The sequence below is a fragment of the Crotalus tigris genome, unplaced genomic scaffold (assembly GCF_016545835.1).
Source record: "Crotalus tigris isolate CLP2741 ecotype Arizona unplaced genomic scaffold, ASM1654583v1 scf7180000018767.220593, whole genome shotgun sequence".
NCBI classification, from domain to species: Eukaryota; Metazoa; Chordata; class Lepidosauria; order Squamata; family Viperidae; genus Crotalus; species Crotalus tigris.
Genome location: NW_024097189.1, coordinates 120,548 through 142,783, shown reverse-complemented (window position 1 = coordinate 142,783; position 22,236 = coordinate 120,548). Strand labels below are relative to the sequence as shown.

Below are 22,236 nucleotides of genomic sequence, written 5' to 3'. Positions count from 1 at the left end.
CTGGTTCTTTTTCACAGCTTCATTCTAGCCCCCAATAATGCTCTTTCTGATGGCAAAGGTCCATAAATTACCCATACAATCACCAACACCATTTCACAGACCTGTTCTACTTCTACTGGTCTGCTAACAAGGTGATTACACACAAATTACTGAAAGCCTATAAAATATTTAAATGCATTCTACTCTGCTATGCATTAATAAGAGCAAAGCAAGCGCTGGAATTCTGGTGAGTTCCAGTCCCTAATGTCCCCTAATGAGCCTCTTACTGTGACTGCAGTTCAAACAGAGAGGTGAAGAAAAAATGCAAAGGATACCTTCAGAAAGGCAGCACTGAACAAACATTGTGTGAGCCAATGCTAATTTATGGGTCACTTTTTAGGTATATTGATTTTTGTTTTCAAAATAGAATAAATGATGCGGTTGACTGATGTTCTTCCAAAACTGCAGGAATCTGTAGGTAAACTGCAAGACTGACAAATATAAATATGTACTTTTAAGGAAACAATTAGGTAAACATTCTAGCCTGACGGAAGGAAGGAAGGAAGGAAGGAAGGAAGGAAGGAAGGAAGGAAGGAAGGAAGGAAGGAAGGAAGGAAGGAAGAAAAAGATCCTCTTCCATTTGTGTATTTTTTCATTCTATTGATTTGAGGTACTAAATAGATGTAAGCTTATCCTGCAATACAGCAAACTATTAAACCAATTTTAAAATGGATACTTCAAATTTACTGTAAAATATTTCTGAATCTAAGTGTCAGAGGCTCTTTTAGCGAGATAATATACACACTGTAAATGGTATTTTATTTATTTTGCATCAAGCTTTAATGCTTAAACAATATGAGGAGTTGAAATACCAAAGGTATGTTCTATTACATATATGTCAGTTTTCATTTAATTGATTGTGTCAGATGTCTTAGTTTTGAGGAATGATGGTATTGTCACTGAAAGACACAATTTTCTGACAAGTTCAAAGAATGCCATTTTGAGGTCATATTTTGGGAACTAGACTGCTTGCTATCAGTCAAAGGAAAAAAAACTACACAATTATTTTTTAAAAGTGAATATAATAATATTTTAATCTCCTTTCATTCTCTCTCTGTGTGTATGATATGATATATGATATGATATGATATATATACACACACACACACAAATAATCATTTAATTAGGCATCAAACTTTTTTTTAGTATTAATTCATATATGTGTGTGTGTGTGAATTAATGAATTATATATTATATATATGAATTAATACTAAAAAGTTTGATGCCTAATTAAATTACAATATATTACTCTTCCCATTGCATTCAATTATTATACTTAGAAAATCTTGAAATCTTTCATGTTGGTAAGCTATTAACTTTTTGGTAGAGCATGACTTTTTCTCAACATTAACAATTCTGCCTCTATATGAAAAACATTGCTTGTCTTTGTACTATAGATCATGTTTTGTTTTGTTGGCGTCTGCTGTACGCAGCTTAAAGAATGCTTGTGTCTGCTGGCTGGAATGCTATAGTGTAAACCTTTTGATTTAAAGTTCTAAAAGTCAAATCCATCTGCACTCAAACTGACTTAGGACCAATGGAATGATAATTAGTTTTGCAGACAAAATACACCAAAGTTTTGACATATGTTACTACATTCTGACATTTATAAGACAGTAATGAAGAACTACTATTAAATGCTTTTAGTGATCTTTGAGGTTCCTTGCTTGCGACCAGCAAAATGGTTAGTTTCTGTCAACACTCGTTTTATAGTAAAATTCCAAAAGAATTCCAAAACAGTTTTGGCAGTCTTTGAATCACTTTTCATTACACAATATTCCATTCAATCATTGTTCTTTCTGCAGTTCTGCAAAACTGTTTTCTGATCTAACCTCAAATTCTGATTTGCATACTGTTTTTTCTTGAGCACATGAGTAAATGTAAATTTACACAACAAAAGCCTGAAAATCAACCAAATTTTCTTATGTATGGGTGTTCAAAAGCACAACATAACAATCAAGGATTATAACAGTTTGTCATCTTGTATATCACATGAGTATATATTTATATATTTATATATATCCTGCCTTTTAAATTTTTTATAAATAATTCAGGACAGCAAACACATCCAACATACCTTCCTCTTCCTATTCTCCCCACAGTAACAACCCTGTGAGATTAATCGGGTTGAGAGAGAGAGAGAGTGGCCCAGTCATCCAGCTGGCTTTCATGGCTAAGGCAGGACTTAAACTCATGGTCTTTTGCTTTCTAGCCTGGTGCCTTAATCACAAATGTCCATCTCACTACCCAAAGTGACTCTGATGGGTTAAAACACGATAAAAACACATATGGGCTGCAGAAATTCAGCTAACCATTAGCTATATCAAAGGGACAGAATTTTCTAAATTTCTGTGCTGACATCTGCTGATTCTCTGGGTTTTACAGCCTACCAAATCACGTGGCCCATTTAAGATAACTAACTATATTGAAAATAATGGGCAAGCATTATTGATCTCAGAATTCTTGGGAAAGATAACCTAAACATTTCAGTGCAGAAAAAAGTACTTCAGTCAGAGGGCAAAAAATACGAAATTTTTATATTTTATATTTTTATAGCTATAAATCATATTCTTAAAGTTATTCTTTACTCCAAATCTTTTATTAAATATGAGAAATAAAACCACCATTTTAAAAAGGAAACTTCTTTCAAATGACTTAGTACAGAATTTTTTCTAATTATAAACAAAACTAAATGTATTTTTAATTACAGTACACATGCACACACAATATAACACAATAAACCAAGCATAAAATCATCCATTTAAACAGGTCTAGTTTTTTTTAGTTAAGCTTACTATTTACATTAGAAGTATATCCAGTCTATTACCAGGATATTTCTGAAACAAAAACTAAATTTGGACAGCATTCTTCATGAATATTTTATTTCAGTACAATATACTAGCACTAGGTCTATTAATAAGTATCATGCCAGAACTTACAGCATTCTTGCAAAGAGTACATAGGAGCAAGGCTTTGAAAACTACTGCCATCAGACATGTAATGCCCTATATCAGGGGTGTCAAACTGCCAGCCTGAGGGCCGGTTGCATCATATGGAGGCTGCGCCCATCCCAGCTCCAGCAATGCAAAAAAAGTGCAATACATTGTGACATATCACGTGACACAGCGATTTTGACACCTGTGCCCTATATAGTTAGAGGATTGGAGAAAATTTAGCTTATTCTTTGGCTTTAAATTGAAACTGAATTGATATAAAAGGTTTTTTTAAAAAAACTTAAAGTGGGTCTTTGCAGTGAAAGAGACTAAGAGGACTATATACAAGCAGATTCAGATGACTGCAAAGCATATCACCATTTCAAAAAGAAAGATGAATTTTATGTCTTTTTAATTTTGGATTTAAATCTAATAGAAAAGCTCAATAATGTATGGAGGCTTTTCTTTGGGACCACAATGAATCCTATGATTTCTAGGTTGTATACAGTCCACAAGAGCTCTTTGGCTTTGTAGATCAAGGTATGGGACAATGATAGAAAATTAAGCATTGAATAGCACAGGGAAATGAGATATACTGTACATTTGACCAGTCTATTTTAGAAAGCAGAAATTATGTCAGGGGTGACAATTTCTTTTGACAATAAACAGAAATAAATAGCAACAGTGATAAACAAAGCATATTTTATCATTAATCTAAAACCTATTATTCTAATTATTAAATCAGTGTCTTACAAAATAACTGTAAAAGCAAATGTCAAAATAATTGTGAAAGGACTAAGCCAAACACTAATATAATTACACTCTGGGTGAGTAGAAGTATTTATACAAATTGGGTTTTTTGGATAAGAAAAAAATAGAGCTAAGCCAGTTACAACTCTTTTATCAATTATGCTTAGAACAATATATGGAGTATATAGTTACTTTCATCTGGAATAATTTTCAGCAGCTTAATTAAATCCCAGAGGCAAACAGTATAACTTCTTTAATCTATAAACAGAAATATTACAGATCATAGTATGTAAAGTATGTATGTAAACTTGCAGGCATATGAAAATAGCACTTTTTTCTAAAGCCATTATGAGCTTTATGTCTATGCTCTGTTGTTAAACTGCTGAGTCTATCTCCCCATGGCTGTATACCATTTGTAAACAGTCCTTTCTAACATTTATACCAACATCCTGGCAACAAAGCAGTGCAATTTCAAATGAGCTAATTAACTTAATTGTTGATGGAGCAGTTCATTCAACCTGTTAGTTGCACCATGACAACATAAGAGCATCAGCTTATGAAGTTACTCAGCTATATAAACCTACCTATAACTTTTCATTAGGATTCTTTGTTCACTAAAGCCCTGCATGACTGTTTTAGCAAAGTGACTCCATTTGGCTTCAGTCCTTTCACAGTACATAGAAAGAAAATATAAGATAATTACACAAACTTTATAAAATTGTTGGATAGTTTGCTCTTAATTTTATTTTGCTTTGATGTTACTCCTAATTTTAAACATACACGCCACCCATTCATGCTGAATGCAAACAAATATGTTGGATTTTTATTCTATACTTCATAGTATGACAGGATACAAATTTAAACAAAGGGTTAAACTAAAAACATGATAATGTGGGACGATAGAGAAACTGTAATTCTCTAATGCACGCTTTATCTTCTGAAACATGTCATTAAATGTTTGGAGTTACTGCTTATATGTTCTAGCTACACTTAATTTTTTCTGCATTTGTGCCAGTAAGGGATTATTCTAAGGAATAGTGGCATTAGAAAAGTTGGTAGTCATCTTATAAATTTCCTACTGATTTTTCACCCAGAATGTGAAGAATATTCTTACAAAATATTTGTATTCAACATATGTAGCAATATCTATGGTATTCTGGCCGAGGTTTTTGCTATCCCTTCACATTTGTTGGATTGAACATAGTATTGCAACATTTCCTTGTGGAAACGTAGCATAGAAATTAAAACTGAATGTATTTCTCTCATGCTCCCAGTTTTCCAAAGCAAAAGAGGTATGCCTATGAGTAAGGACTTTGCATTCATTGCAAGATTAAGAAGTAGTGCCCTCATGAAGCCTTGTTCCATGCAGGTTGTAGTCCCAGACTAAAGTAAGTAGGAACTTTGGTCGTCATGTTCTATAAAGGTGCTGGAGCTCCAAGTAGTGTTTGCAAGCCAAGAAACCAAAACGGTAGCTGTTGCAGTATGACCAAAGCCCTGCCACTTTGCATGGATGTGTGATATCAACACATGTACAAAAGGGCAAAGTTTTGATCATGCTGCTGTGATGGCCAACTTAATTTTGTAAGGTACCTTCCAAATACCCTTTTTAGAAACTTAATAATGGAGTGTTCCAATAATGGAGATTTCTTTGAAAGCTATGTTTAAGAACTGATTAATAAATTCACACTTCATAGTAAAAACAATGATTGTTCATACTAATTAAGCATCCATATTTCTTCCACCAAGATATCATCTATAGTGCTGAATCTAATGGTGGGATTCAGCCAGTTCGCACCAGTTCGGCAGAACCAGTAGCTAATTTTTTGTTGCCCAGGCCCAGAATGGATTTCAGAAGCGGCATCCACACAGAGAACCGGTTGTTCACATATTGAATCCCACCACTGGCTGAATCCCATTCCCATCAACATCTAGAACACTGCCTGAGGCCCACAGGCCCATAGCTGTTCTAACTCTTGTAGGTAGTATAGTTGAGTACAAGTTATTTTCTAGGAAAATTTCTGCAAAGAGGTAAATTAAAAACTGTGCTACTAAAAATCTTTAGAATTATTTTAGATGAAAGAAAGGGGAACAATTCTATTTGTGGAATAGACTTTGGTGTTCTACTTGTGATATATTTTGCCAACTAAACCAGTAACAGCAGCAATGCCATATATTTATAGCTAAGTTTTATGTCTTTGTAATTTTATAACCTATAATCAAACTCAAAAACCAACTTACTTTAAAAACTGTCCAAAATCTTCACAAATGCTTTCACATCCAGGCCATTTGCAAACTCCATGTCCATAGAGAGTATGAGAGGCTCCAGACTCCTCATGTGATGAGCTGCAATAAAAGAATATGGCATAAGATTCATCTCAAAAGCATAGCACTTGAATGTGACAGGTTATGATAAGGCTCAAAAAGGCCAAAACAGTAAACCTATGATAATAAAAAAAAATTAATTGTCCTGCTGAAGTTTCAATCGCAACTTTAAATCAGATCAAAGAAGAAAAAAACCAAAAATGATTGTTTATGAAAAATGAAAAGAAATACTGTACTGCATGGTATGCTCAGTTTTATTTTTGATCTCAAATTAACATTTTGCCTATAAATAAAATGTAATAATAATAATAATATAGACTTAATCAGTTTTGATAAAATGCACTGTATTTTCAGTCTTTTGTTTCACAGTTGAGACAAAATATTCTGAATTTATCCCATCCTTAGAATGAACTGTACTGATTCAAACTGTTCTGAATTACAATTGTCCTTTTTTAGTTTAGTTGCTTCTTCTTAGCCTAGGTTCAGCAGTGCTTCTGTTGAAGATGGATTGGAAGGCCTAGATGCTTAGGATAACAGAGTTGGAAGGGACCTTGTAGGTCTAGTCTAGTCCAACCCCCCGCCCAAGCAGGAGACCCTACATCATTTCTGACAGATAGCAGTCCAGTTCTTCTTGAAAGCTTCCAGTGGTGAAGCTCCCATAACTTCTGAAGGCAAGCTGTTCCATTGGTTAATTGTTCTCACTGTCAGAAAATTTCTCCTTATTTCTAGGTTGAATCTCTCCTTGATCAGTTTCCATCCATTATACCTTGTCTGGCCTTCAGGTGCTTTGGAAAATAGGTTGACCCCCTCCTCTCTGTGATAGCCCCTCAAATATTGGAAGACTGCTATCATGTCTCCCCTGGTCCTTCTCTTCACTAGATTAGCCATGCCCAGTTCCTGTAATCATTCTTCATATGTTTTAGCCTTCAGTCCCTTAATCAACTTTGTTGCTCTTCTCTGCACTCTTTCTAGAGTCTCAACATCTTTTTTTAATAGTGTGGTGACCAAAACTGATTGCAGTATTCTAGGTATGGTTTTACTAAGGCTTTATAGAGTGGTATTAGTACCTCATGTGATCTTGATTGAATCCCTCTGTTAATGCAATTTAGGATTGCATTGGCTTTTTTGGCTGCCGCTGCACACTGTTAACTCATATTTAATTGATTGTCCATTAAGAACTCCAAGAACCCTCACTGTTATTAAGTCTGATTTCACCCAATCTATATGTATTTTTGGTTTTTCTTGCCTAAGTGTAAGACTTTACTTTTCTCTAGACTGAATTTAATTTTGTTAGATAGGGCCCAGTGTTCAAGATTGTCAAGATCCATCTGGATCTTGAACCTATCATCTAGGGTGTTAGCTATTCTTGCCAGCTTAGTATCATCTGCAAATTTAATAAGTTCCCCTTCTATTCCCTCATCTAAGTCATTTATGAAGAATTGCAGAGTACTGGTCCTAAGACGAAACCTTATTGTACCCCACTGCTTACTTTCCTCCATGTAGAAATAGTACCATTAAGGACTACTCATTGAGTATGATTTGTCAGCCCATTACAAATCCATGTGATGGTGATAACTATCAATCCTACTTTTTTCTAGTTTTCTAAAAAGTAGGTTGTTGTCTACTTAGTTGAATGCCTTGCTGAAGTCCAAGTATACTATGTCCACAGCATTTTGTTGGTCTACAAATTTAGTCACTTTGTCAAAGAATGAAATAAGATTGGTTTGGCATAATCTGTTTTAACAAACCCATGCTGACTTCTAGTTATTATTTTACTTGTTTCTAGATGTCTGCAGATCTGTTTTTTGATTAGCTTTTCTAGTATCTTCCCTGATATTGATGTTAGGCTGACTGGTCTATAGTTTCCAGGATCTGTTTTTTCCCCCCTTTTTTTGAAGATGGGAACCACATCAGCCCTTTTCCAGTTCTCTGCTAGTTCCCCAGTGCTCCAGGATTTTTAAAAGATATGGTACAGTGGTTCTGAGATGACATCTGCAAGCTCCTTTAGAACTCTAGGATGTAATCCGTTAGGTCCCGGAGACTTATATTTATCAAGATCAGATAGATGTTCTCTTACCATTTTTTTTTTTTTGCTTATTTTAACTTTTATTTCTAGTCTGTCTCTTACAGTTACGTTTTTGGTAGGTTGGGCTATAGTTTCTTTTTGCATGAAGACCAATGCAAGAATGAGTTAAGCAGATCTGCTTTCTTTCTGCTGCCTGTTACTTCCTTACCATCTTCTCAAGTTTCCTCCTTCCATTATATATTCAAGATGGACAATATTTAATATTTATTGCTACGTATATGTAGGGATGTGGGTCTATATATATGTTGTTCATAGTATGTTTTGGTGTGTGTCATGTATGTGTTTCACTTTGAAAGCGGGCAACTAAATTTCATTTTTGATGTGTGCCATTGTGCCCACAGTATAAAAATGACAATAAAGGTTATCTTATCTTATCTTATCTTATCTTATCTTATCTTATCTTATCTTATCTTATCTTACCTTATCTTATTCTTAGTGGACTGACTATTTCCCTGATTTTTTTCTTGTTATTTATATGTTGAAAGAAATTTTTTTATTATCTTTGACTTTTGTTGCAAGTCTTTGTTCATTCTGAACCTTTGCTTTCCTGACTTCGTCTTTGCAGATTCTGGCTATCTGCTAATAGTCTGCCTTAGTTATATGTCCCTCTTTCCATTTTTTGTAATTGTCCTTTTTGTCATTCAGTGTATCAGAGAGATCATTGTGCAGCCGTGCTGGTTGTTTGTTTTTTTTTGGATTTCTTGTTTTTCTTTTTTCAGCAATATTGTGCTGGACTGGGCTTTTATGATTGTATTTTTCAGAGTTTCCCAAGCTTCTGGAGTTATTTTCCTCTTTAGGATTTTCATCCAAGGAATCTTTACCAAGTTCTCTCTGAGTTTGTTAAAATCAGCCCTTTTAAAATCTAAGACTCTGGTATCATTACGTTCTATTGCTTGTGTTAGTATTATATTGAATTCCAGTATGACATGGTCACTCTCACCCAAGGTTCCTACAGTTTCAACTTCCTCTATCACTTCTTCTCTGAATTAAGTCCAGTATGGCTGTTCCTTTAGTTTCCTCCTCTACCTTTTGGACAACAAAGTTGTCAGCTAGGTTGGTCAGGAACCTATTAGATTTCAATAGGGTGGGTTCTTCAGGGGAAGGAAATTAGCAAGTTTTAAAGCTCAGAGCCTGAAGTGCCTGATTTGTCTGTGATTTGCTACCATAGAGAGAGAACCAGGACTGTTGCTGTAAACGATGACAAATTACTGGAATGGATTACTATTGCTGCCACAGATGGAGAATATCTAGCTGTCTCCCACAGGAAATTCCCCATCCCATTTTGGAGCCCTTTAAGAGTGCTTTTATTTTTAGTTCTAAAGCAATAAAATATATAAGGGGGACAAATCTCCCTATCCTCTTCTTACTTTTCAACTCATACCCCTTAAAAAATAAAAATACATTTTTCTTTCCACTTTCAAGTATAGCCAGCTTGCTTATATGCGGAAAATTTATATTTCTAATTAGATGTTTTGTGTGTATACGATGTTGCTTACTCAGTTGAACCTCTTTATACTACTAAAACATTTGTGTCTGTTTGTAATCTTCAGTTATGTGAAATTGGAAAGCACAGAGCAACAATTATTAAACCAAGGTAACTCAAATGCGCTAACCTACAGAATATGAGGATACATCTCTCCTGTGGGAATTAAATTTGGGAAAGCTATAGCTGCTTCAATACCACTGCGATTTCTGACTACACTTCCCAGAAATTCCTTTTTGTCTTTCAGTGCCTCTCACAGTTACTATTTTTGAGCCAGATCTCACCTAATCTGTACTTATATTTTTTATTTTTCCAGCATAAATGAAAAACTTTGCTTTTCTCCACTTTAAAATTCATTTTGTTGGCTAGGACCCAGTGTTCCAGTTTGTCAAGATCTTTTTGAATCCTGAGCTTGTTTTCTGGGGTGTCGGCTATTCCTGCCAGTTTAGTGTCATCTGCAAATTTTATGAGTTCCCCTTCTATTGCCTCATCTAAGTCATTGATGAAGTTATTGAAGAGTACTGGGCCTAAGAGGAAACCTTGTGGTACCCCAGTGATTACTTCTCTCCATGTGGATATAGTATCATTGAGGATTACTCATGGAGTATGGTTTATCAGCCAGCTACAAATACATCTGGTGCTGATGTTGTCTATTCCACCTTTTTCTAGCTTACCAAGCAGTAGATTGTGGTCTACTTTGTTGAATGCCTTACTGAAATCTAAATATACTATGTCCACAGTGTTTTGCTGGTCTACTAATTTGGTCACTTTATCAAAGAATGAAATAAGATTGGTTTGGCATGATCTGTTTTTAACAAACCCATGCTGGCTACTAGTTATAACTTTGTTTGCTTCTAGTTGTTCACAGATTGTTTTTATTATCTTTTTCAGGATCTTCCCAGTTATTGATGTTAGACTAATTGATCTGTAGTTTCCTAGGCCTGTTTTGTTTTCCTTTCTTGAAGATGGAACCCACATCAGTCTTTCCCTGGTGCTCCAGGATTTTTGAAAGATATGGTGCAATGGTTCCGAGATAACATCTGCCAGCTCCTCTGGAATGTAATCTGTCAGGTCCTGGTGATTTATATTCGTCAAGGTTGGATAGGTGTTCTCTTACCATTTTCTTGCTTATTCTAGTTTTTTTTCTAGTTTGTCTTTTGCAGCGGTTTTTTGGTATGTTGTGCTATAATTTCTTTTTGTGTGAAGACTGATGCAAAGAATGAGTTAAGCAGCTATACTTTCTCCCTGTTGCTTGTTACTTTCTTGTCATCTTCTCTCTTTAGTGGACCTACAGTTTCCTTGACTTTTTTCTTGTTATTAATATGTTGAAAGAAACTTTTTTTATTATCCTTGATTTCTGTTGCAAGTCTTTGTTCATTCTGAGCCTTTGCTTTCCTGACTTTGTCTTTTCATGTTCTGTCTGTCTGCTCATAATCAGCCTTAGTTATATGTCCCTCTTTCCATTTTTTTGTACTTGTCCTTTTTGTCTTTCAGTTTGTCTGAGAGATCTTTGTGCAGCCATGCTGGTTTCTTCTTGACTTTCCTGTTTTTCTTTTACAGTGGTATTGTGCTGGATTGGGCTTTTATGATAGCATTTTTCAGAGTTTCCCATGCTTCTTGAGTTGTTTTCCCCTTTAGGATTTTCATCCATGGAATCTTTCCTAGGCTCTTTCTGAGTTTGTTAAAATCAGCTCTTTTGAAATTTAAGACATTGGTTGAATCATTTTCTATTTCTTGTGTTTGCATTATATTGAATTCCAGTGTGACATGGTCACTTTACCCCAAGGTTCCAGCAACTTCAATTTCTTCTATCACTTCTTCTCTATTAGTAAGAATTTACTTCTAGTTCCCTCCTCTACCTTTTAGATGACAAAGTTGTCGGCTAGATTGGTTAGGAATCTGTTTGATATTCCACTAGCTGCAGAATTGGTCTCCCAGCTGATATCTGGGTAGCTGAAGTCTCCCATTACTACTTATCTTATTACTTATTACTACTTATCTACTTCAAAGGAAGAAGCAGCATACATCTAACAAACCCCTGATGCCCAATCTAAGCAGAAACAGCACCATTAAAACTGAGCAATCAGTTTCTCCCCCTAGAGGGAAATACACAGACCCACAACCTCCCCCTCAAAGAAAACATGCAGACACCTAGCAAAGAAACAACATCAAATATCCCTTAAAAAGTCACATCAACATACACACCTTAGACAAAGAAAAGCACCTCAGACTGCACCCCCCCAAAAAAAGAAGGTGAGTGCTGGTGATATTAGATTCTATTCTCAAAGGAACAAAATCAGCCATGTGCAGACTGGATATACAATCCAGGGAGATATGTTGTCTCCCTGGAGCAAAAATCAAAGACATGGCTGAGAACCTAACCAAAATAATTAGGGCCACAGATTACTACCCACTCCTACTCCTTCACATTGGGACAAATGACACAACAAGGAACCTGAGCACAATACTGAGAGACTATAAGCAACTAGGCAATAAAGTTAAGGAGCTAGGGGCACAAGTAGTGTTCTCATCAGTACTCCCAACAAAAGGCCAACACCCATTGAGGGAAAAAAGAATTCCAGAAATAAACCACTGGGTAAAGGTTGATGTCGCCAAGAAAAAATTGGTTTCCTGGACCCTGGACTGCATTTTCTACACAATGGACTCTTGGCAAGGGATGGGCTGCACCTCACAAAAACAGGGGAAAATGTTGGAAAAAGACTGGCCCAACTCATTAGAAGGGCTTTAAACTAAAATTGAGGGGGGACCAATCATTAGAATCTCTAGAACACAAAACCAATCATAAATCCCAAGAAAACAAATCAAACAAAGAGGTAGGGAGTGATGAGAAGAAGAAAAAATCAAACAACAATCAGGAGATCCAGAAAACATATCCACAGACAGACATAAAAGTCTTAGGTGTTTATATACAAATGTATTTGAAGGGCTGCCACAAAGAAGAGGGCATCAAACTATTCTCCAAAGCACCAGAGGGCAGGACAAGAAACAATGGTTGGAAACTGACCAAAGAGAGAAGCAACCTGGAATTAAGGAGAGGTGAGGACAATTAACTAGTGGAACAGCTTGCCTTCAGAAATCATGGGTGTTCCATCACTGGAGGTTCTATTCTATTCTATAATGAATACACGAAGTCTTTAAGTTTAACCTAGTGGATGCTCAAGTACACACATAGATGCCAAAGAGATGCAGCTACATAGAGCAGTAATAGGTAAATTGTGTCACTGAAGGTATAATTTACAATGAACGAAGCCATCAGAAAAAAGGTAAATATTTGAAGGCATTAGACCTGATGCAACTATTGAAATTATGGCTTTGTATGACTAGCCTTTTAATACAGTGGATGATGCAAACTTTAATGCTACTCTAGTTGCTTTTCCTTGACTAGGATATTCTTGCACATTAGCAGCCTTCTTTATATCACCAAAGTAGTGAGAAAATTTGGATCTAGAGAAAATAGTAGGTTCTGGCAAATGCAAGAATTCATATCAGACATTTAGTTGAGTTGAAGTAGAAGTTACATGTCATCTCAAATAGAATAGAAGGTAAGTGAGGCCATGGCAACCAGGCTTGAGAGCTGGCTATAAGGGCAGCTACACTTCAACAATAGTTTCATGATCACAAAATTCATAGATAAACATGCATAAGTTGTTCTTGCAGGTTTTTCCCATGGTACTTAAGAGAACACTTGAACAAATGGGGTCTGAGAACAGCACAGCCTAATTTGCAAATATCCACCATTCAGTTTCCCCTCTCCATGTCCAAATCCCATGGCATAGTCTCTTCCATGCATAGTCCAGTCATTTGATTGTGGCAATAAATAAATAAAGCTGATCATGGTTAATAACCTGGTTGGATTAGATAGGTTGTAGAGGCAGAGACTCTCTTTGAGGGAGATGGGGAGCTTAGAAATGCAAAATATTAAATAAATAAATAAATGTGTGTGGTGTGTACTTTGTGCTAGGCAGAATAATACTCATGGATGCATATCTGCCTGACAGACACGTCACTACTTTTACAGCATCCCCTCTTTACCCCGGGATTCATGTTCTAGTAAATGCGGGTAAAAGAAGACAAATGTGTCCAATATACTTTGCATACATTATTGTACTTCATATAAGGATGCTGCTACAGCTACTGTAAGTTGTAAGCTATATATGTGACTACTTCTGTGCCAGTTAACTAATACATTGAGATGTGAAGTGTAAATGATCTAATTTTCATATAGATGGTAAGCTTCAGGATACATTTAAAACTGACTGTCCACAGTTATTACTGTAAGTAGTTTGAATTCAAATGGACATATGATTCCATTTAATTAACTTTGTTGAACATAGCCATGGCACTACTATCTCTGCTATTTTTTGGAAACTTCATAAATGTTGTAAGCTACTCAGTTTCTCTTGACAGTGAGATAGGTGGCATATACATTTACTAAATAAATAAAATAAAAGAATAAATAAATAGATAAATACCACTGAGGTAAATCCTAGATATATCCTGGATTAGAATTACACTATCATACCATATGTTTATAGTCTTGTTAAAACCCTTATATGTTTCAGAAATGATGTTATGCTGTAATAAAAGAATATAAATACAGATAGATTCCCTTGTTAGTTGACTAATTACAAAAGACTGGGATTAGTGGCTTGGATCTAGAATCTCAATCCTAAAATGATGTACTTGGATAGAATAAGATCATCTGGATCCAGTCCAATGTCCACTAGCAATTAAAAATTTTGATCAGAAGAATTGGTTGCTATTTATCACCAGTGGCACACTGGTGGTATGATGTCCTTTAGTTTCAGTGTGGCTTTTATGTGATCCTTAAACAAGATCACTTAAATAAAATAAGTCCAGTTTTATGTAGTGGCTTGAAGAGGTGGAGATCAGGCTTTAAACTTAATGTGGCTGAATGAATCTAGTCCTTTCACAATCTCTTAGGTTTAACCCTCTAAGAACAAAGAGGGTAGCAGTTCATGTATGCTGAATTATGCTCTTGGAGGAAGAATAGGGTAGAAATAACATTTTTAAAATTACATTGCATGATTGGCTTATTTATATAATCCCTCTTTTAGGGTCATCCTTGTGTGCTTTAAGGCAGAAAAAACATATCCAAAGAACAATAACAAATCCCATAAATCAGACAGGGAAAGTATGATAGTTCTCTTCATTGGTTAAAACTGTTTAAAATAGTCAATTTTTAAAACTAAATCAAAATGACTAGATTCAAAGCAACATTTTGCTCAATTTTAAGTTGACTTAATTCTGTGAGCGATACTGATGAATATTTATACCAGATGAAAAATCAGATGAGTTCTCTTATTACCTGTCTCTTCTTGCATTTAAAACTGATGACTGTCCATTCACTATGGACTGATGAGTTATTGGTGGTGATGCTTTGGAAGTGGTAGAGGAGGTAGTAGAAGAAGAATTGTTAGTAGTGAGGTCTAGCCCACCATGCTTAATGCCATTGTCTTCCATATTGTGAACGCCAGTAACTTCTTTCCATAACTGCTGAATCTCAGCAGGACTTAAGCCAGCTATAAAATGAAAGAGAGCTCCAATAATATAAGAAAGTGAGAAGTTCATGGATTGTTAATGGATTAATGCTAACAATAAAGATGATATAGTTTCCCAATGTATCAACATGTAGTAAAATACAATTTCATTTTGCCAAATTTCAATTAAAGTCAATTAAAAGTCACCAACCTACATAATATAATATCTTTTGAAACACTTGTTCAGGGATCAATAGGAGGAAGCTACAACCAACAAAAGCAACTGCTATTTGAAAACAGGTGTTAAAAGAAATATTTAAATGAGATTTTCCATAGCTTTTGGAATATTTTCTTATTTCTGAAGTATGTCTAAATGTATATATCCAAAGTTCACAACTGTCTTTACAAAACTGAAATGGAAAACTAAAAATGAAAAGTGGCTTTAATAGAAATGCTAGTATTCACAAGCTCATTTCAGAAAAAAAATACAAGAAGGAAACTAAAGATTTTAATAACATTAAGGGCAGAATTTCAGCTAATAGGTTATTTTTGTCTCATGAATTAAATTTGCATTTAATTTAAAATTTCAATCAAAAAAATCGTTTCTAAAAGGAAATTGTTTTACTAGAAGAAAAATACTTCAATGGTCATTGCTCCAAGTGTGCCACTTCAGCAGGGAAGAAATGAGAGAAATGAATAGCCTTACAAATTAGCATATCAAGACATCCAGCATTACTTTGACCAAATATACATAACACATTTCTGATCATCTTGGGGTATTTTTTGGCCATATACAAAAACAAACACTGAAGATCCTTAATATCTGAAGCAAATATATACATTCTATCCTCTCTTTTACTATTAGGAATGTTTTCAAAAATGCAGTATTTCATTTCAATTATTCAAATGGACATCATTACTTTTATAAGCAAGACTAATATTTTATAAGCAACTGCATGTCAATAATGTTAAATAAAGTTGAATATTACTTTTAGAAAAAAGAAACATTTCAGTGCAGGCTTGCCTATCTTTTATCAGAAATTTGTTCCATAAAAAAGGAGATTGTCACCATAAGCTTCTGCAGACAAGGCAATAAAGACCGACAAAATTAGCTTCACAGTATAACAATGCAAAATCTAGCATTTAGGTATTTTGTATGATGCCACAATACAAATATAAAAGGGCGGAGCTTGCACTGTGAAGTCACAATTCACTTTTCATCAATTGGCCTTCAACATGGTTAAGAACAGATGTCTATGGTCACTACGAAGTCTTCTAGCCACTCAGCAGCAGAACAGCTCCATCAGAATGAAAAAGTGTTGAGGCTATAAGGAAGCAGATAATCCCTTAAATATTATTGATTAGAGCTTTTTAGGACACCTCTCCCCAAACAATGATTAATGTCTAATTGGCAGTCAGGTCATAGTTGTCAGCATACAACCTATAAATATGAACTTAAGGAGCTTAGTACATTAATTGTGTACTGGACTGAAATATGAAATCACACTTAGTACTATTCAAGAGAAGTGTGATAATAATCTAATATTGAGGTTACTAATGAATAACTATTGTGACAAGGCAACTGTTTCTCTCATACCAACTATTTTGATACAAAAGTTCTTTGCTCTCTGAAGATAAATCAACAAGCGCACTCTACTAAATACCAATTCAATCAATTCCTATACTGAAACAAAGGGATGTCAGTTTTACCAGGATTCACATTTACCTTATTTGCTCACTGCTGCACTGAAGTAACCCATTTTAGTTGTGAATTACCTGAATCAGAGAAATAGAGCTGCCGTTCACTAATGTATTGATAATATCTCATTCTAAATCCCCCAACAGCCATTCCCAGAAGCTTCATATAGACCAGTGATGGCGAACCTTTTAGAGACAGAGTGCCCAAACTGCAATCCCAAACCCACTTATGTATTGTCGGGTGCCAGGTGGGCATGGCTCATTGGATGGATGCTGCCAATTGGGTGGGTATAGCCCATTGGGTGGGCGTGGCTGCGGTGGTAATGGCAGACTGGGACTAAAAAGTTCAATCAATCAATTCCAACTTTGCGAGATCTTTTTTTCCCCATGAGAAGCTGAAACTGATTATTGAACCTTTTTTTTTGGCACATGGCGAAGCCCTAAAGCAGTGATGGCAAACATTTTAGAGACCAAGCGCCCAAAAACTGACCCCACCCCTGCCCTGCCCCCCAGTCCCCGTCCCGTCTGCCCACAAGGCCACTTACCACCTCCAGAGCCCGCCGCAGATCGCCCAGGCAGCCCAGCAGCACTATGGCGGTCATGCCCTCTGCCCTCTGCAGCATCAACTGTGCACAATGGGGTGTGATGGCAGAGTCTTGTCTATGCTGCCTTGCTGCCATGTCCTTGGCTGCACTGCTCCGGGTGGGCCTCGCTTAGGGGCGACTCTCCTTCAGGGGGGCTGCTGGAGAGAGGGGGTCACGGGGGAGGCGAGGCTCAGGCAACAGCATGTGTGCCCACAGAGAAGGCTCCCAGTGCCGCCTCTGCCACCCATGCCATAGTTCGCCACCACTGATATAGACAATAAAGAACATTTGGAACAAAATGTCTTGGCAGATCCTCATAGATGCAATCTCCCAATACCAACTCTCTGAAACCAACTTTGAAAACAGAAGTGTAACAACTGCAACATAATGCTTCCCATTTCTGGTTTATCTGCAATTCTAGAGAAATTGATCCAAACAATCAATTTCTTTCAAAAAGCTGCTGACAGATGAAATAGAAATAGCAATATTAGTCCCCTACCCCTAGTCCTCCTTTTACTAAAGGTCCTCCATTACACTGCACAAGAATACTTTCTCTTTCAAAATTTGATCCCAAATTAGAAAGGATACAGATGACCAATGTCCACCCAAAACACTGGCAATTATGCTACCACAATGCCAAAGGGACACAGAAGAAGACATTTTTAAAGTCTACAACTTTAAGGATGTAATTGACTGATCAGAGTGTACGGTTTGGGTACCATCTGATGCAGTGTAACTATAATCTGATTGATGGCCCTTAAATCCTGACAGAAAGGACAAGAGCCATTGGGTTTTTTGACAGATCATATTGGTGTATTGTAAGGGCTAATGACCTCCTTAATGAGCCCATTAGGAAGGAAGTTCTCAATAATAGGTTCCAAGCCCTGCAATGCTTCAACATTGATAGGGTATTTGCACACAGAAACAGACTGTGAATCTCAAAAGAGGTATTTCAACAGGGGATGCTTTAATAGCCCATCCAGTAGACAGTTGTATATTGAGCAGGATGCCCCGGTGTCAATAAAAAATGGCACAGATCTCCCTCTGACTTGGATTTTTACTAGGAATGCAGAAGAATGGGTTTGTGAAAGGGCTGGGAGACAAAAGTCCCCCTGCCTGTGATTCCCCTAATACTGTATCTCTGACAAGAGATGGGGTGTGGAGCAGACTGGGTACACAAAGGGCATTCCCTACTCAAGTGGGTAAATTTATTGCAGATCCTGCATTAGCTATGCTGCAGGGAAAACAGTTGTAGTTGATTATTCTGAATAGCCTGAAACCTGGAGATCATTACCTTATTCCTGACAAGACCACCTTGCCCAACTGTTCCGTGATAAGCACTTCCTTCTCTCCCCCATTTTCTAATGTGCCTTTCTGTAGGGCTTGGGCAAGCAGCACAATACTGCATTTTTTCTCCTTCTTGGCATTCTTAGCCTCTACTTCAGGTCTAGCAACATAAACTCTGCAGGCCACTTTTAAGCAGCTTTTCCATTTTTTTTTCAGTGGAAGCACTATCCAATATTTGCATTTTCTGTTTGATATCAGGGGCACTACTTTGACCAATAAAAGACGTATTAACCAAGCAGTGGTTCTCTGGAACCTCTGGATTCAGATCACTGTATTTCCAAAAGGTCCAAAATAGAAGCTCAAGGAAATCACTCAGGCTTTTGGAAGGTAACAGATGAATATCATATATTTGACCAAGATTCTTCTGCTTAGGGATAGCAGTTTATAAAGCATAATCCTGAAATTCCTTTAACTTTCCATAGTCTGTTGGGCCTCAAGACATTCATCCCTTACAATGTAAATACCCCTGGACAGCAGTCAGAGCACTTAACAGGGGGTTACAAGGAGCTGGGATCGATTTCAAGCTTAGGCCTGGTCAACAGCGGGAATTTTATAAAGGACCATTGAGCCAACATCACTTGCAAACTATTGAAGCAAAAGAGTACAGGATTGGGTGGGGTTTTTTGACAAATAACACATTGCCTGACTATTTTAAGAATTTTATCAAAGATTCTGGATAAATATAGCCCTTTAATAGAAATTCAGCCATGGCTTTTGAACCCCATTGTGTGCTTGCATGTAATTCTTTCAAAAGGGGCCATCACTCATATATTGAGAGATTTTTTTTTACCATCTCATACCCACAGCTCCCATGGTAAACAGCATGCATTTTATGAGCTCTGTGCCTATTCTGAGTGGTATATGACAGACATGATGCAGGAAACAGAGGGGATGACTGCATACACATACCAAATGGAAAGGGAGCCTAAAGCAGCAGACTTGGTATAGTCGGCAAGACTATTTCTTCAACCATATTTACTGTCATCCTTACTGCAGGCCCTTATATGTATAATAGCTACTTTGCTAGGAAGCAAAACAATAAACGTACTATCTCAGCTTCATATTTAATGGGATTTCCTTGCACAATTAATAACCCATCCTCTTTCCATAAGATACCAAGGAAAAGTACCACTCCAAAAGTAAATCTGCTATCAGTATAAATATTGACAACCACACCCTGGCAACTCCAAGGTTCTAATCAAGGCAATAAGTTCAGCTTTCTGAGCTGAAGCTCCAGCCAAAAGAGCTTCTGCTTCCACTACCTGATCTAAACTGACCACAGCGTTGTCAGTTTAAAACTGATATTTAAAACTGCTGCTATCTGTACACACGTCCCTGTCTGGATCCTCGAGGGGCCAATCAGTCAGATCTGGGTACCCAGAAAACACTTCAGAAATGGTTTGAACACAATAATGTGCAATATCTTGTTTCAGTTGGCGAAGAAAGGTGGCCAAGTTAAATTGAGTGCTCTGCTTTAACTGAACGTGAGTATTATCTAGAACAGGGCTTTTCAACCTTTTCACCCACTGTACCACTTTTAGGATATGGCAACATCCGAGTACCACCAGTCGCCTAGCAAAGTGTCAAAAACTTGATAACCAAAAAAAAAAAAAAAAAAAAACCAGGAAAAAGTGATAAAGTACAGGTAGTCCTTGACTAACAACCGTTCGCTTAGTGACTCTTAGAAGTTGTAATGGCACTGAAAAAAGTGCCCCCCAAGCCACAGCCAAGCAAGACACCTACCTGCCCACCCAGTGGCGCTCTTCCTCCTGTCCAAGGTTTTCATTGTTGTGAGCATTTCTCTTGAGGATTGGCAGTGGGGGTGGGGTGGGGGGTGTTTGGTTTTTATTCCCCCCATGCATCTGCTGGGTGGTTGCAGCAGGTTTTGGTCACTTCACACTGTGACCGTCATAAATGTTGGAATATTCATGAGCAGGAAGAGTCATGTGGTAACTCAGTCAGCCAATGTGAAGACAGTGCTACTGAGTCTGTGCAAAAAGAGTATTGAGTTAGGAGCTGGATTTCCAGTCTCAGGTTTGTCTCTGTATCTCTCTGTAAGAAGTCTTCAACTGAGCTATATTGCTGTAAAAAAGAATGTATGGTATTGTAAATATTTTTATATGAATATAAAGAAGTTATTTTGAATCAGCTAAATGCAGTCAACTGTGGAAGCTTCTGATTTATTTTTTCACCAATAGAGAAATTAAAATTCTCTAACAGGTTATGGGCCCAGAGCTTACTAAGGACTGCATTGTAATTTGAAGCTGGAAGAAATTCCCTGTGTTTAGAAAGTATAAGAACAAGGCAGAATTACCAGAATGGCTGCAATGGAATTTAAGGAAAGCTCTGTACCTCGTTTGGGCCAGAAGAATTACATTGTGTGGGCTGCTAAAATGGAATGTTTGTTGTAAGCTAAAGAGCTGTGGTATATTGTATGAAATCCACCACAAGTATTTGCAGCTGCTGATCAGAAGAGTCATGATCAAGCAGTGGCTTATCTCATCTTGAATTTAGATGATGAACAATTTCTAAATGTTGCAAATTTAAAGACTGCAAAGGAGATTTGGTTGAAGTTCAGAGCTGTGCATATGAATGTTTCTGCATGCAATATAGTGCAATTGTCAAGAAAACTTTACAGGGCCTGTTTGCAACCAGGGGAATCTGTGGAACAGCATTTAAATAAAATGCAAAGTTTATTTTTGGACTTAGAACAACATGGAATTAAATTCCCTGAGTCCCAGAAGGTTTTATTGGTGTTGAACAGTTTAGATAAAACCTGGCACACGGTTTCTGCCATATTTGAGTGTAAAGAAGAGCAAGATTTAAATTTTGAGGCTTTAAAGGCATGTTTGCTTAATGAAGAAAAAAAGCGCCATTTTAGAAGAGGAGGAGAAATTCCTGAGGAGGGGGTCCAGACTGCAAGTCTCCGAAGAAGAAACATTTTGCAGGCAGAGAGCTAAGCAAGAAAAGAATAGTTTCATTTGTGGAGCAAACAACCATCTGAAAAGCAACTGTTTGCAAAGGAACAATTTGCAGCAAAGGACATTTGTGCAACCAAAAAGGATTGATTTGCAAAAGGAACATTTTGGTGTTGCAAAAATTTGCTATAGCAACAACAGAGACAAGTGGCTAATAGATAGTGGGGCAAGTCAAACAATTGTTAATGAGTCTGAAATATTTTGCAGGTTTGTTCCAGTATCACAAGAAGCTGTGGCTTTGGCAAATGTCCAGAAAGCAAAAGTCATCGGAAAAGGCGATGTAAAAATTCCATATTTGGAATCCAAGTTTACCAATGTGCTTTGTGTACCTGAGATGGAACATAATTTGTTAAGTGTGTCTAATTTAGACAAACAAGATTTTGAGATCATTTTTGTAAATGGGAAGTGTCTCATCAAAAGGAATGGGAATATTTGTGCAGAAGGCATAAAGGAAGATAATCTATATGTATTGCAGGGACAAAAGGTTCAATGTT

General features: G+C 36.7%; 1 protein-coding gene across 5 annotated transcripts in view; it reads right to left on the bottom strand.

The window, feature by feature from the left end:
- Nucleotides 1-22,236, bottom strand: part of FOXP2 (forkhead box P2) — a 204,973-nt gene that overhangs the window by 72,854 nt on the left and 109,883 nt on the right. For 4 of the 5 annotated variants that reach the window (XM_039355899.1, XM_039355900.1, XM_039355896.1 and 1 more), the window contains 2 exons: nt 14,964-15,177; nt 5,961-6,065 (listed from right to left, as the gene is read on the bottom strand). In XM_039355899.1, coding sequence (XP_039211833.1) covers nt 5,961-6,065; nt 14,964-15,177 — 319 coding nt within the window. The remainder of the gene's footprint in view (nt 1-5,960; nt 6,066-14,963; nt 15,178-22,236) is intronic. The other variant, XM_039355898.1, reaches the window with a different exon arrangement.